Genomic DNA, 16,436 nt, shown 5'->3' with positions numbered 1-16,436 from the left:
CTCGATGCTTTTGCAGTGTGGTCCAGTTAATATTTAGATCTGTCTTAATTTTTGGCTCAAGCCTTAATACTAGCTCGCCAAATGGATGGACGGTTTGAATATAACACATACTTCACGATGGGACCTACAGAACTTGCTGTCGTCAATACAACAGCTATATAGCTGAGGTGGGGTATACCAGCCAATCCGCTCTTCCTTGGCCCCAACAATGGTTTCAACGGCAAGTGTTTAATCCCCACTGTGTGGTCCAGTTAAGCCTTGGATCTTCCTCAAATTTGTAATTCTGACCTAAAATAATATATAAAAACGGATGTACGGTGTGGATAAAATCATACATCACGACTGATCCCTCGGAGCCCCGCATGTGCCGAGCTCAAGACTAGCGGGGAAGTACCCAATCCGTACAGTGATTTTCTCTCTCATGTTTTGGCGCGCGTTTGGAACATCTCTCTTTCCGTATAGAAACGGCAGACAGTCTTCTTCTCTCGCCTACTCTTCATTTTCGAAAGCATTCAAACCCTAAAATGGCGTTCGCTCCAGTTCTGAATCTCTCTCTCCTTCTCTCTCTTGCTCCTTTTCAATCTCTAATCCTTATTTTCCTTCGATTTCAGATAAAAAAAAATCAACCTTCCGATTGCTCGATGCGGCTTTCAACGGAAATCTTCGACTCTTGAAGAGTAATCTCGATCGATCTAGGATTTTCTATGATTTTATTGCGATTTCAAGCTACGATTTAGGCATTTTATGTCTTTTTCCTCTTTTGAAATTCAGAGGTCGCGGCGGAGATTGCCGACGGGAAGGGGTTGGCAAGGACGGTTACGGAAGTTAAAGACTCGAAGGGTCGAGCGGCTCGTCATTTAGCTGCGACCGAGGGAATGACAGATGTATCCAAGTACTTGTTGGAGGAGTTTACAGATGTCTCCAAGTACTTGAGGAGTTGAAATTCAATGTTGATGTGAGATATGAAAAAGGTATATATGTTCTTTGCAATACTTTGGGTTTTTCAGAAGTGATATTTTCCCATCATCATCATCATCATCATCTAATCCTTATTCCCTACTAATCATGGTCCGCAATATGAATCCTGTTTCGCTAATGCGGCTCAGATGTCTGTGCATGGGCATCACAAAGATGATTCTGACTTTCCACTCTCAAATCAACATTGGACCTGACGTGTATTGATTTTGGGGATAGGTTTTCCACCTGACCTGTTTTGGTATAAATGTTGATATAAGTAATGATTATGGTTGTAATCTTCACAAGGTGGGGTTATGTGAGCCCTAACTTACACATTTTCTGGCTGCATGTGTGAGTATGTGAAAAACACTATTGCAGTAGGGATGTGTGCAAAAGATAATATGGTCGTTTAAATGGGTATTTTTGTCATTTCAATTGTCAACAATTTCACTTGGGTAAGAGAAAAAACCTTTAATACTCTTGCAGATTCTGATGGTTCATATGCATGCACCCACAAAAGGCACACATGGCAACCAATTGGGATGTTTGAATCATGGGCCCAATGTATAGGGAATAGGACATGATGTGGGCAGTAAAAGAAAATTGTAATCTGCACAAGTTTTATATGGCGATAGTACATTCGTACAACTAACAAACACTAAAAACAGGATGAGAAAATTCATTTCCAATCAAGAGTTATGATCAGTCGAAGTTGGGTCTAGAATCTTTCGACTGGTGGCATATTTGTAATTAATGGAAAAAGGTCATAGTTTCAAGACTGTCAATATGGATCTTTTTTTTTCTTTTTTTTTTTTGGTTCAAATCTGGACACAAGATTTGTGATGGTTCTAGAAACATGATGAATGAAAAAGGATTGACTAAAATAGATCGCGCAGTTTTCACAAAACTACTACTTGAAAAAAGGAAAAATTTCAAGAACGGTTGTAGAATCCAATCCGAATTAGATCTCGTCATGAAACTTTTCAGATGTGATTGGGACACCATGATGAGTAAATCCCTTGACTTTGGGCTCTAACCAAAGCAGAAACCCTTTCAAATGAAGACTCCTTAAGAAATTGGAATCCTTTCCCAACTTCCCAACTTGGAGTGGTATTTCCTAAAATTTTATGTTCCACTATGATTTCTCCCCTTCTAAAGTTCCAACTGATTACAGTGATTTTAGAAGATGAAATCCTAGCCATATATTATTAGGAAAAAGATATTTTCATTCTGTAGAAAAAATATAAAAATTTCAACCACGGCTATAACTCTTAGTTAATATAAAATCAAACCCTTATAATAACCAAATTACAATCATTTTAGCCAAATGTAAAATTTTAAACTTATATTATAATGTATAATACACACACATATATAGTTAGCATAGCGAGGAGGCAAGAGGCTAACCATATTCATGACCCACTGGGTCTGGCCTACCAAACCCAAACCCAACCTATTTAATTTTGGGTTGATGAAACACAACCCATACCCAACCTTTATGGAAGGGTTGACCTCCATGCAATCAAATCTTTGAGCAAACAAAGTGATCCAACCAATGGTGGCATGTTCATCCTATTATACGAAACTGTGAATCTAGTACAAGCCTATAGGGCTTCAATAAATTGGCTACAACTCCCTCAAATGGCATCAGATGGACATGTTCTTGGACTTGTTGGAAAGCTTACTCAATAAGCTTTCGAACAAGCCTGTTTTCATATTGTTCTAACCTTGCATGATATTTGAAAAGTGGCCTCTAGGATAATTGACGAAAGTCATCCTAAAAAAAGAAATAAATTGCATGGATTTGCATATCATTATTCAAATCAATTGATCAACACATCTACAAGAAATTTGAATTTTTACATCCCTAAACTAAAAGAATCATACAACTTCTGTAGGCTTGATACAATTAAAGCCTCTCATGATCAAATTGTGTTTAAGCATGAATAGCAGAAGTTAGATACATGGAAAGGAGATAAGTGTAAATCTCTACATCTCTTTCGAGAAGAAAGCCTCAAGCTGATGAAGATTGAGCCAAGAAGATGGTCACCAATGACTCGCAGCCTAGTCTAGTCTAGAGAGCTCCCTTGTTGAGGATGTTGGTCTCTATTCTCTCTCCCAAAACCTTTGAACACTTCGGCTTCATGAGGGGTTCAGGTGCTGTAGGTATGGGATCTATATGGTATAAATGTTGATATCCTCTTTACGTCTCCACCTAAGAGCCATAGTCCTTCTAAAAGAATGCCACTATTCTAATAGTTTCTAAAGGTCTTCATGCACACAGAATTCCGACGGTGCAAATACACATGATGTTCATCCCTCCAACATCACTATACCATAGGGTGGGTCCAGGGCTCAAAATGAGCCTTTGAAAATCTACTGTTGATCAATCGGCCATGATCTGAAAACATACTTTTAATAATAAAGCAAAACACACTGTTTTTCTTTTAAAATGGTCTATTCTAAAGTCATAGTCACCTTTGACATAAAAGATGGTGATCAATCTTCAATTAAGAGACTAACCTTTGGATCCTTTCAGGTTTTCCATGGGATATAGTTTTTTATTTTTTGGAAAACTCACGAGCAGCTAGGTATTGCCTCTTGTTGGGACTTACTTTTTATGCCTCAAAGCCTCCCTAGGAGATAACCCAATTCTCTGTGATAAATGTTCTGCTCAGAGGACTAACAATATGTGACGCTGAAGTCTATGCTTTCTAATTGAGATCATGAGAATATCCCTTCAAGCAATCCTTGTTTAATGTGCCGCAATCACATGTGAATGCACTTAATATTGGTGTGAGCACCTCTCCAAAACTGGTCGAGGTGTAGCCAACACTGCTTAAGCAGTCATCCAATACCATGACAATGAACTATTTGAGTACACCACTGCTTGCAGACACTTTCCTTATGACACAGAACTACTAAGCCAAATCCCTCCGTGTCCTTGCATGAACTAATGCATGTTGCTTGTTATTCTATCATCAATGGACTTGTCAAATTCAATTGATCTATGTTGTTAAGCACAAGCCATATGATGCAAAATAACTGGAATGAGAATGACTAGTGTGGTGCTAAATGGGCTATGTGGGATTATTACATGCAAAGGAATGCATAAGGATTGGCTTTCAATGGCACATAAGCCAACACATTTTGTAGGCCATTGATAAAAGGGTTATGAGTGTTTATTAAGGAGTACTTTTGGGCATCCCTCATCCACAATCGGACCTATATGGTCAAATGTAAGGATCATTAAATCCACATCTACTAGTTCAAACTCAAGATCTGAGGATTTGCCCCTAGTTGGTTCGCGATTCATATAATTCTAGGGTTGGGAACCGGTTCCTATTTAGCAGCATATTTACTTGGAAAGTCTTCTATCTTCAAAAACTATTTACACATGGAACAATATTCATAATGCTTATACTAGAATTTACTGCAGGTATTTTTGAGGTGACCTCAAAGTCTAGAGACACTGTTTCTCTTGTTTTCCTCTATTGAAATTGGAGCTGGAGTGTAAATTTTTGAGTTATGTGCGCAAATTAGAAGTCATAATTGCAAGATCAGTAGCTAGTTCAAAACAAATGGCGAGGATTACCTTATTTCTAACATTATTTATTACGAGTTTACAAAGAAGTTGTAGCTTTTAATAGGAACAAAATATGAGTCAATAATAATTAAAAACAGTGACATCATTTCAATTCAAATTGTTTTATTGGTTTAATTGTTTACAGGTGAAACTCTATTTCTTCATCCGGTTCTAGGAGGGTATTTAAGCATGTCAAAATATCTTCTTGATCCCGATGCCAATCCTGCTGCTACTAGTGAGTCTGGATTCACTCCTTTGCATTACGCTGCAGAAAAAAGGTTGTTGCCTCATCTTGATCAAAATTCTATTTTGGTTGTTCATGGGGCTTTGCGAAATCTAGACTTGGTTGCTGTTTCTATTATTAACTTCCAACCTTTGAAATTCTTTGTTTTTTTGCGTTGCCTGATACATTTGTCTTATGAGTTAAAATGTTCTTATAAAGCTAGTCCTCTATTATTAGCTCTTATTCCAAAAGATTTTGGAGTTACTAATACTATTTTTTATGGTTAACGTGAGAAGGTTATTGAAAGCAATCATGGAACATGCCTGAGTTTTCCTCAAATTTCAAAACAACTTTATGGTCTACAAAATGTTCATTTTACATTCTTTTGCTAGTGAAAATATATCTCTACTATAGTTAGATGGCCTATGTTGACTATGCAAGCACACACATGTAACTAGGCAGTCACCATTCATCGATGCTGCACACATGAACTCATAGATACATCCCACGTGTGCATAGCTCTGGTTGTGAAATACTTTTAGCTTTGGTTTAGTTCCAACTGCCATTTTTGCCTATTCCCAGGTTTGGTGAAATCTTGGGGATAGTGACGCATTTTAACATCTATGAGGTGCATTTGACAAGTGGTTGATGGGTGCTTGTTGAATACATATGTAAATGGAAGGGCCTTACGGATGTGGAAATTGAAGCTTCCGCTCAATTGTAAGGTTGGGTTAGATGTATCGGTTTGAATCCCCTGGAAGGGGATAGTCGGTGTAATGCAAGGGCATTTTCACACCGGGCTCGAGTGGGGTGGCCTGTGGGATATAGGGGCATACTCAGGGTGGGCGGCCTGTGTGAGGTGGGTGGCTTGTGTGAGGCGATACCCATGTGATGTGGGGTCCGTGAGGGGGGTTCGGCCGAGGTCCTAACTCATGGGATGTAGGGCTTGGGCTATGAGATAAAGGGATTAATTCATCATGCTCTATAAGTTCGAGGTTTTATAGCAAGTGGTTAATTGTCCTGCATCACGGTGTTGGAAATTTGATCCTTTCTGAAGATATTCAATGATATCATTTTACCGTTATCTTCGGAGGGGCAATATGGGCAGCTCTCTTGAGGCATCAGCTCTTATGTGGCGCTATATGCCTCCTCCTAGGGTGATAGCATTCAGTTGGTACTTGGTTGGCAGTTTAAAATTAGAATTCAAACCATCGACGGTCTGTTCAATACATATCTGATTATTTCCAATTGTTTCATCATGTGTCTTTACACGACGAGTATATTAATCATTCATTCATTTACTGCTGCTTATGATATATGGTGGAGGGTTTTGGCTCTTTCGGTGCTAGCCTTTGCAATATATCTTTACTTTGGAACTCTTGATGGGAAGCTATATGTTGCATATCTTCAAAAGCTATTATGCACTTCTCTTGGCTCAATTTGCTCCTAAACCCTTTATTGATGTTACCAAGAACTACAAAAATTCCTTCATTCATCTGCTCTGTGGAAAGATTCATGGAACTTTGATCCTACAAGACAAGCTTCTGATTGTTGTTATATTTTAACACTCATTTGCAATTCTTGTGGCAACTCAGTACCATCTGTTGGCATCATTGGGCCTCTGAACAATAGTTGTTATCTTATTTATTGAACAACTATTCACTCATTATTATGGAGGAGATTCTATAAAATTTTCTGATTGCATACCAAAGATTGATGTCAAAAAGTTCTGTACTAATTCCTTGTGGATAAAACACGGAAGATTGGAGCCTTGGAGACGTTTGCACTTTCTTTATCACCGTACCTTATTGAATTACTAGTCCACATTGTTTCTAAAGGTTCTGTACACAAATGGCATATATGTACAATGATCTACCTTCTTCTAGATACTCTTCATTCTATTAGTCACTCTAGTTCAATGATTAAGGGATCTATAATCAGAGTTGATTTTCCAATAGGAGTGTGATTGGCACCTATATTTGCAAATTTTATCTATTTTTGTGATAAAAACTTCACATGCATGTCAAAGACAGTTACATCTGATGGCTGTTAACTGCATTTTATCGATCTTTGTGAGTTGTACTGGACATGGTTTACATTATCCATATGCTTGCAGGGCACACAAAAGTTACTGAGATTGTTAATTTCAAAAGGTGTTGATGTGGATCCACAACATGATTCTGGCACTCCATTGCAATGGGCACACAAAAGTTACTGAGATTGTTAATTTCAAAAGGTGTTGATGTGGATCCACAACATGATTCCAGCACTCCATTGCAATGGGCACACAAAAGTTACTGAGATTGTTAATTTCAAAAGGTGTTGATGTGGATCCACAACATGATTCTGGCACTCCATTGCAATGGGCTGCAGCTCACCGCAAGCAAGATGCTGTTAAGATTTTATTAGATCACCATGCCAATGTAAAGCACGATCTTTACAGCATGCTGGGTATTGCATTGGATGATAGCTGATTGAGACATTATTCTAAGAGAACATAGCCTTTTGGGATTGTTTAGTGCCATTCTCTTGTTGGTTGGTTAGATTGACTTGATTTCACTTTTCCTTCCTCTTGCAGCCTAATGTATTATTTCATCATATGTTTACTCCACCGGTGGCATCTGTTTTTTCAGAGTTGTCGGAATGCACATTGTTGTTGATTCAGGCATGGAACTTACTCTTACACTATTGTTATGCTTGGTTATCAGAAAAGCTTGTGAATATCTCAGTTCTTATTTCCTCAGCTGGAATATTGAATCCTCAACTTGATCTTTTCTATTGATTCTCTTGCCCCATGGTATTCTTCGTGAAGTCAGTGCATATCTTTTGTTGTTTAAAGTTTTTCAACTTAGGGTTTAATGCATAATTTGTAACCTTATCTTCGTAGAATCGAAATTTCAATTTTCCTTGATTTGTTGATGGAATAAAAAAAAAGGTCACCTATAAGTTCAGTTTGGAACATTACGTTTTTCTTTTCTAAATTCAAAATCTTAGATCTATTTGCCTGTTGTTTTCATTAGATATGCTCTACCGCTTGCAATTCAATATTTCTTCGCTTGGAAGGGTAATTTAACATTTGTAGTTCCTAAGAAGGTGACTTCAATTTTGTGTTACTAGTATCATACTCGATGTCAAAAACTTATTTGTTCCATGATCTATTGCTTATGACGTTTAGGAGATTATCATATTTGTTGAAATTCTGAGCCCTTAACAAACCCAGATCAACCCTAGGTATTAGAAATTTGGATCTAATACCACCGTTTCAATCTCACAAGCCCTAATCGCAATTAGGGCTTAAATACCCCGATATGCGCTAATCTGGGTAACCCGTTCGATCGGACTGAATATAACTGCCGGTCGGATCGAACCAACCTGACTGCACTTTTCGATCGAATCGAAAACGTGCAAATCTTCAGTGTGCAACCTGAGAATCCACCAATTTTTGGTGGGACTGAAAATGGCCTTGATGGAACCAAACCAGGACATCTCTGCACAACAGATTGGCAGAATCCAAGGCATCCCGCACAACCATCTCCACCTTGACTTGCATTTTGCCAAGTCACCCTGAAGACCTCTCGTGCAGCCTTCACCTTGAGTGTGGACTGCTCCCTGCATTCTCCACCTGGAATGCAGCTCCATCCTCTCCATTGTGCAAGCGTGCCCAATCTCATCAATGGCTGGAGAGATTGATCAAGTCCAAGCAATGCTTTAACTTCTTTGTGGTCATTAGTTTCGTCAACATGTACGCGGCATTCTCGTCCGTGTGAATTTTCTGAAACAGAATCTCTCCTGAAGTAACGAGTTCCCGTATCTTGTGGAACCTCATGTCAATGTGCTTAGTTTTCATGTGATACACATGGTTCATTGCCAGATGGACAACACTCTAACTATCGTAATGCAACCGAATCGCCTCCTGCTTCACTCTGAGTTCTCCTATTAGACCTTTCAACCATAATGCCTCCTTAACGCCACTGTCGCAGCCATATATTCTACCTCGATTGTAGACAATGCTATCGTAGACTGTAGCATAGATCTCCAACAAAGTGGTCCACCTGCATAATCCAAATCTATGTACCTTACAATTCTACTTGAAGCTCCATGTCGCTCTAACATGATCCAAGTGTCGAATGTGCCCCTGAGATACCTTAGAATCCACTTAACAACATTCCGATGCTTATTTCCTGAATTCACCATATATCTGTTGGCCACACTAACTGCCTATGAGATATTTGGCCTCGTGCAAACCATTGCATACATGGGACTCCCCACTGCACTCGTATGACACCCATGACATCTAAAATCTCCTCTTTTGTACTTGGACACGACGTGGTTGACAACTTAAAGTGACCTGCTGGAGGCGTGTTAATTGGCTTAACACCTTCCATATGGAACCGCTCTAACACACTTTACACATATCTCCTCTGAAACAGTCATAGCTTCCTACACTCTGTCTTTGTGAATCTCCATGCCTGGAATCATCTTCATAGTGCCTAGAGCCTTCCTATCAAACTCCTTACTTAACAGAGACTTAAAAAGAGCATCTCCTTTTTGTCCTTCGCCCAATCAGTATATCATCAATGGAATGTAGGACTCATCCTCAAGCACCCTGTAATGTATGCAACAATCACACTCACGTCTGTTATACCCAATCTTTATCATGTAGGAATTGAACTGCTTGCACCACTGCTTCGGAGACCACTTCAGCCCATACAATGACTTCTTTAGCCTACACACGTGGCCTTCCTTACCAAGCTCCTCGAATCCTTCATGCTACCTCATGTAAATGACTTCCTCCAACTGATTCCGCCACCATTGCCAATAGTATCCTGATTTACGTATATTTCACGACTGGAGAGAACCTCATTGTAATCTACTCATTCCCTCTGCAAGTACCCCTTTGCCACAAGTCGTGCCTTGAATTTTTCACCCTTTTCTATTAATGCTTCATTCCTTCTGAACGCCCACTTGCACCCTATTGCCCTCTGACCTTTAGGAAGTTTCACCAACTCCCATATCTGATTCCTATGTAGGCTGACATCTACTTGTCACTATTCTTTCCAGATTTTGCCTCTTGAAAGGTGGAAGGATCTCCACTCCTTGTGAACAATGTAAAAGAGGCCATGTCCTCGAACCCATTCCGAACATGGGATTTAGTGGTTCTTTTCTCCCAGTTCCTGGCTATACTTTCCTGGGTATTCTGCTAAATATTTTGCTTAGTATCTTACTCATGCTGAGTTTTACATTTAGTAACCAGCTCAACTAGCTCCACCTGCACCAACAATTTCTCAGTGTCACCATGTTTTTTCAACTTTCTAGTAATGTCCTTGTTGGCCTTCAACTACATCTCTGTACTCTATTTCCATATCTCCCATTCAACAATAGCACAAATTTCTGTAACTCAAAAGCTGACAGGGAAATCTTTGTTTTGAAATATTTTTATTCATCAGGGTTTGTAAGGGTGAACGTTTGGCATAACTGGCAGGAGAGGCACTACAGAGGAAGGCTGCAACTTGGGTTTGTGTCAACCTGAACCCAATTGACACAACCCAAGTTCAGGTTGGTTGGGTTGTTAAGGCCCTCAGGTCAGGTTCGGGTTAGAAAACGCCAACCTGATTTGAAATCTCTTTGAGTTCAAGTTGAGCATATTTGGGCTGGGTGGGAAATAATCACTTGTAATTGGGTTGGTTTTTAGTCAGGTCAGGTCAAAGGATCAGGTTGGGTTCAGGTTGGGCAGCTCGGATTGGAATTTGGTTCAGATCAGATTGCGGTTTGTATCCTCTTCAGGTCGGGTCGGGCTTGGGGTGACAATCTACCTGACCCAACCAGCCAAGTTGTGCCCCTACTATGGAGATGCATCAGGGTGGTCTCCATATTAATGTCATTCGTATGTTCAGTACATGCAATGTATAAAAATCCGTATGTTATGATCATATTACCTATAGACAATTGCTGATGGAGATGTTACTCATTGATTTCCAACTTGTGGATGGGTTCATGGACTGTTTTTAAAGGATTGGTAACTATTTGGGGTAATTGGTGATGCCACACTTCGAAAAAAAAAAAACTCAAAACAAAAATAATGTTGCCAATTGATTTTAATCAAATTTCTAATCCACTGAGAATGAGAAACTATTAGGATTACTGTTTTCTTTCAGCATAGAAGAACTCACTACTGATTATCGACTGTGGTGGGAAATCTAGGCAATCACAGCAGACCCATCCGATGTGAGTGTACTATCAAACTGGAGCCTTTGTTGGGTCCGCCTGGGACAAGGAGAGCGTGCTTTAGGTGATGCCAAAGAGTGCAGATTTCTGAGGCCAGACTGGCCGAAAGCATGCTACAGGGAAGGTGCGGCATGGAGGTTACTGAAAGTAAGCAAATTTCCTCATTGTCCTTTCTCCCCAAATAGAGCTGTCTTTGTTTTCTATATTAAAGGCTGCTGTTTTCCAACATTGTTGCAGAGGCTTGATAAAGCAGCGATCGCATTTTACTGTGGTTTGAAGCTGGATCCTGAAAACAAAGATCTTCAAGACGCTTTCTGGTTATGATTCTATTTATACTACCACTTCCTGTCTCTTCTAGCTTTTCACCCCCCGCTTCTTCTACTCTGACGTCAACAAGGAATTGAACACCAACTGTAGAAAACGGGAATCATATGATCATTGACCTTGAGTTTGTACATGAGGGGCTCATGCTAAGTGACCCAGATAGTTTATTCAATAGACCCTACCATGGACGGGTGATTTCTTCAAAAATCAAGTCACAGAACAATCATTACCTGTTGATTGTGGCAACCTGCAAATAGACGGTTGAAAAGTAAAGGAGTGATCCTCATTTTATGATCTTCCAATCTGGATGATTTAGAGGAATACTCCATTCAAATTGGGAACCACGAGATCAATGATCTAGATCACCCAGCATTAAGCTCCAATTGTACAAAATCAAAGCTCATATTCTCAGCTTGAGGATCATATAAATCCTCTGAGACGAAGAGCAGCTTATGTAGTACCGTCTCTTATTTTCACTCACTTGGTTTCCTTACATTTTCATTTGGACAGGGAAGCCTTTGCTGCTCACAAACAGCAAAGACAACATGAAAACAGAAGCTCTTTCCGGTAAATTGTGGCATTTAGGAGATTTCGCCTATAACGTTATATGACTGAATTCAGAGCACAAAGATATTATACACACACACACACACACACATAGTGTTGAGGCAGAAAGATAGAAAAACTAATCACTTAAAGATAGGCTTAAGGCGTTTTTTGATGCTGCTATCTTTTAAGGCGATATTCACACTATACTGGTGATTAAACCAATTTGCAAGAGGGTTATAACAAATTGGACTCCCAGATACAATAAGCCTCTTCTTCAAGACCGGAGAAATATGAGTTTTAACTTGCAAAACCGAAAAAACGCACCCGAACACACTTTTATACCGTACACCCCTGACTTCTGTGTTGTTATAGTTTAACCTTTGAAAATTGTTTGCAATTTACTGCCTGAAAAACTGTTTGTAGTTTAGTGCTTGAAAACTGCAACTTTTCAAAAAATATTTAAAACAAAAAATGGAGAAGAAGAAGATGGAAAGGAGATTGTTGGAATTGTTGTTTTTTCAGATTGACCTAAATGTGAGTTTATATAGAGTCACAAGAGATGCTTTAAGATCTTTTTCATGTTAGGACATTCCTCAATGGTATCTTTTCAACAATGACATCCCTCCACCATTAATGGCATCTTTTCATCATTATTTCGAATTCAAATGATGCTCCATTTACCAAGAGACCACCATTCACAAATGAATGGTCACCAACAATTACTAAAAGTCACAACTCTTTTTTTAAATTCTTTTTTATAAGTTTTATGAATGAAAATTCATTTTCCATTATTGGTAGAGGTAGAATGGTTAAGAAACATGTTATTAGAAATACTATTATTGGTAAGGCCTTTGCCACTAGTCTCTATCTACTATGATAGTGAAGTAACACTGTCAAAGGCATATAACAAGGCTTATGGAAAATCCAGACATATCAGTATAAGGCATAGTTTTGTGCAGCAATTACTTGGTGATGGTGTTATCACAATACAGTATGCGATATCTATCTAAAATCTAGTGGACCTGTTCACCAAAGGACAGGCAAGGGATGTTGTCAGTAGAATATCAAGATAAGTGAGACTTGAGCCAATTTCATAGACACCAGATGAGGAAAATCCAACCTAAGTTAATATATTCAATGGGCAAGGTATCTCGCAGGAAGTGTCTGAAGCAGCACTGTACATTTTTTATCTGTCTCATTCCTGGATGCATGTATAGTGCTGGGTATTTGTAATGATTAAAAGGAGGATGAGCATCTGCTCTTAATAAGTCCTTTTAAGGGTGCTATTGTTACAGGGACATTTATAAGGACTCACCTATGTGAGTATTGGAAGTGGTGCCACTTCCTGATGTTCGAGAGTTTTGGCTATTATCGTGAACTCATGAATCTAGGAAAGAGCACAAGATCGTTAATGTACTATAATTTTAGAACACATGGCAATTGAAATATGTGTGTGACATATCTGGTTGTGTCATATAGAATGCTTAATTTACGACCATAGTCACTAAGGATTCTATCTAGGGGTGTACATCGAGTCGAACCGAGTCGAGCTAGCCTCAGCTCAACTCGGCTCAGCTCAGTCCTCAAGCCTGACTGGCCAGCTCGGCTCGGTTTGGTCAGCAGCTTGGGCCGAGTTCGAGCCAAGAGTTCGCCTTTGAGGCATTTCCACAAACACCTGGACTGCACCTTCAAAATACCTCTGTATGTGAAACAGAAGCAATGGTTTCACAGGTATTTTATCAAACACCTTCTAAACAACATAAGAACTAAGAAAACCCAAGAAAAAAAAGGGTATTTGTTTCATGTACGTACCTTCCTTGCCATCGGCCACACTTTGTTGAGTCATTTTATCAAACGCTTGGTGAGTAACATCAATGGCAAAGTAACCGAGTCACCGAACTGGTTCGATCCAAGTTCGATTCGAGTTGGATTTGAGCTGGATTCGATCTTAGTCGAGTCGAGTTGGGGCCTGCTCGAACTCATTTTCGAGCTCAAAAAATCAGCTAGACTTGGCTCGAACTTGGCTTCGAACCGAGTCGAATCGAGCTTTTTTGAGTCTAGTCGAGCGAGCTAATCGAGCTAGCTCGGTTCATGTACACCCCTAATTCTAATTCTGATACAACTTTGATTTGTTTACAGTAAGTGAAAGTTCAAGTTCATAAGACACCTCTTATGCACATATTTTCCTTACATACTCAGACCGCTTTATTTTGAAAAATAGTGGGGGATTGTGGGTTATTTCAAAATAAAAAAGTTTTTTTTTTTTTTAGAAAAAAAAACTTATATAAAAAAAAAGAATTTAGAAAAAGGGTTGTGGTTTTTGGTGATTGTTGGTGACCATTCATTTGTGAATGGTGGTGCCCTTTGGTAAATGGAGCATCATTTGAATTTGTAATGGTGATGAAAAGATGCCATTAATGGTGGAGGAATGTCATTGTTGAAAAGACACCATTGAATGTCTTTTTATGAAAATGATCTTAAAGCATCTCTTGTGACTCTATATAAACTCATCTTTCGGTCAATCCGAAAAAACAACAATTTCAAAAATCTCCTCCATTTTCGATTTCAAATGTTTTTAAAAAGTTGCAGTTTTTAGGCGCTAAACTGCAAATAGTTTTTCAGGCAATAAATTGCAAACAGTTTTCAGAGGTAAAACTGTAACAGCAAAGAAGTCAGGGATGTACGCTGTAAAAGTGTATTCGGGGTGCGGTTTTCAATTTTGCAAGCCGAAGCTCACATTTCTCCAGTCTTGGAGAAGAGGTTTATTGTATCCTGGAGGCGGATTTGATATAACCCTCATGCAAATTAATTTAATCACCAGTAGGGTACGAATATCGCCTTAAGATAGCGACGTCGTATTGCGCCTTAAGCCCATCTTTAAGTGATTAGTTTTTCTATCTTTCCGCCTCAACACTAACAAGTTCTAAAATAGTTTAAGGTGCAAGCTAGACACAAACTTGTTGGACTTGTAAGACATGGATTCAGTCAGTCGAATCAGTGACTTTTGGAGAGTTGTGGTTGTTGGTTTTGATAATTTGAAGTTTGAACGAGGGGAGTGCAGACGCCAGTCTTCCCAATGGTAGAGTAGGAAGAGGAAACCTGCTCATGTACTACTGGCTTCCATCTGTGGGAAACTTAGGCACATTGTGGCCCGGCCTGCTGGAGAGGGCGATGAGAATCATGGTAGTTGGGTTGATCGTAACTGTCCAAGTGGTGGTGTACAAACAGGTGGGTAATGAAAAAGACTGGTTAGAGTGAATATTTGGTGATGACCCATCAATGGCAGAACCCAGTGGGTGGTCAGTTCCACACGTCATGTAGAGATGCTGCATGCCACTTGATGAACATTAGATGAGATTGGGCTTTTTAATGAGAAATGCTTAGCTGATTTATGCAGTGGCAGTTGAAGAGATTTTTGGTGCACTCAGACCTATGGGGTTCAAGTGAGCCGTGAGCAAGATCCCAGGCACCAGGTGGTGCCTTTTTGAAGATGTTATTTGTTCCCAAGTCAGGTTGGTTCAAGGTGGGCTGAATTCACTAAATATGGACTTGTTTTTCTCATCTTGACTGTTCAGGTTCCGAATTTGCATATTCGCCCACCTCACAAGAGGTCCAGGTTTTTACTTTTTTTGGACCGGGGCATGTGAATGGTTGTCCCCACCAGGTGGCTGATCTGGATCTTGCACTGCTTTTCTACAAATCACGTAAGCATGTCTTTTTGAAAGGTATAAATATGCATTTTGTAATATTGCAGTTGCTCAGCCTAACCAATTTTACATGTAGGCCCACCTTTGGCGATCCAAACCATTCATATGTTGGCCCATTGTGAATGGAAGATACCCAAAAGAATCCCCAGCAAATATCTGTGTTTCGTACAAAACTTGCCATTGTCTTAAATTGGTGCAACAGCGCCATAGTGGGAAAAGGCTCTCCATAGATATTACTAATCTCACCGACTCAATTAAAAAAGCCATTTTAATTGTTTGTTTTGTATTTATTTATTTAGATATGGATGATTAGTTAGCCCTGTAGGCACCACTCCACAGGCATCTTTATATATGGGGCACGTGCTGCATGCTACGTGTGGGACATCAGATCTGTCAATAATGTGAGCCTCACTGTGAAGTCTATCTGGTGAGAGAATCAGACCTAGGTGGGCCACATGGCAAGATTTTCGAATCATCCATTCTTTCCGTACAGGGCGTGGAGCCTACATTGTGGCATTGCAAATATCCTCTTAAACATGGCCATGCATTTATATATATATATATATATTGGAAGACCCTACCTATAGAATATTTTGCCTTTTAATAGTCAAGAGAATTCAGATGCTTTTCATTGTGGATTCCTTGGACGATGGTCTCTAATTACGGTATCTAAGCCCAGGGTAACAATGGTGCACCTTTCCCATCCTTTTCAATTAATACTATCCAAGTTTTGGCCATTCCAAGGTCTCATCACAAACTATCTTTCCTCCATATGAACCATTCCACCAATAAATGTATTATTGTTGTCCTGCATGCATGTTCATGTAGCCAAATCACAAAATTATTCTAACATATTATCATTCAC

The 16,436-nt window shown here is 39.4% G+C and overlaps 1 protein-coding gene and 1 long non-coding RNA gene across 2 annotated transcripts; both read left to right on the top strand.

Moving 5' to 3' along the window:
* The first annotated feature begins 358 nt into the window (after window positions 1-358).
* Window positions 359-6,968, top strand: LOC131250093 (uncharacterized). Its single transcript, XR_009173054.1, has 4 exons — window positions 359-677; window positions 772-971; window positions 4,689-4,821; window positions 6,883-6,968. It is a non-coding gene; the product is annotated as an uncharacterized LOC131250093 (long non-coding RNA).
* Window positions 6,969-7,045: 77 nt separating this feature from the next.
* On the top strand, window positions 7,046-15,848 carry LOC131249678 (hsp70-Hsp90 organizing protein 3-like). The gene is made up of 6 exons (XM_058250456.1): window positions 7,046-7,189; window positions 7,345-7,431; window positions 10,968-11,138; window positions 11,229-11,308; window positions 11,826-11,882; window positions 15,262-15,848. Exons 1-6 carry the CDS (start codon window positions 7,046-7,048, stop codon window positions 15,269-15,271), a joined length of 549 nt encoding a protein of 182 aa, XP_058106439.1. The 3' UTR covers window positions 15,272-15,848.
* The last annotated feature ends 588 nt before the right edge of the window (window positions 15,849-16,436 follow it).

The sequence above is a fragment of the Magnolia sinica genome, chromosome 6 (genome assembly GCF_029962835.1).
Source record: "Magnolia sinica isolate HGM2019 chromosome 6, MsV1, whole genome shotgun sequence".
NCBI classification, from domain to species: domain Eukaryota; kingdom Viridiplantae; phylum Streptophyta; class Magnoliopsida; order Magnoliales; family Magnoliaceae; genus Magnolia; species Magnolia sinica.
Note: the sequence above shows the minus strand (reverse complement) of the source record. Positions and strands in the feature narration are given on the sequence as shown.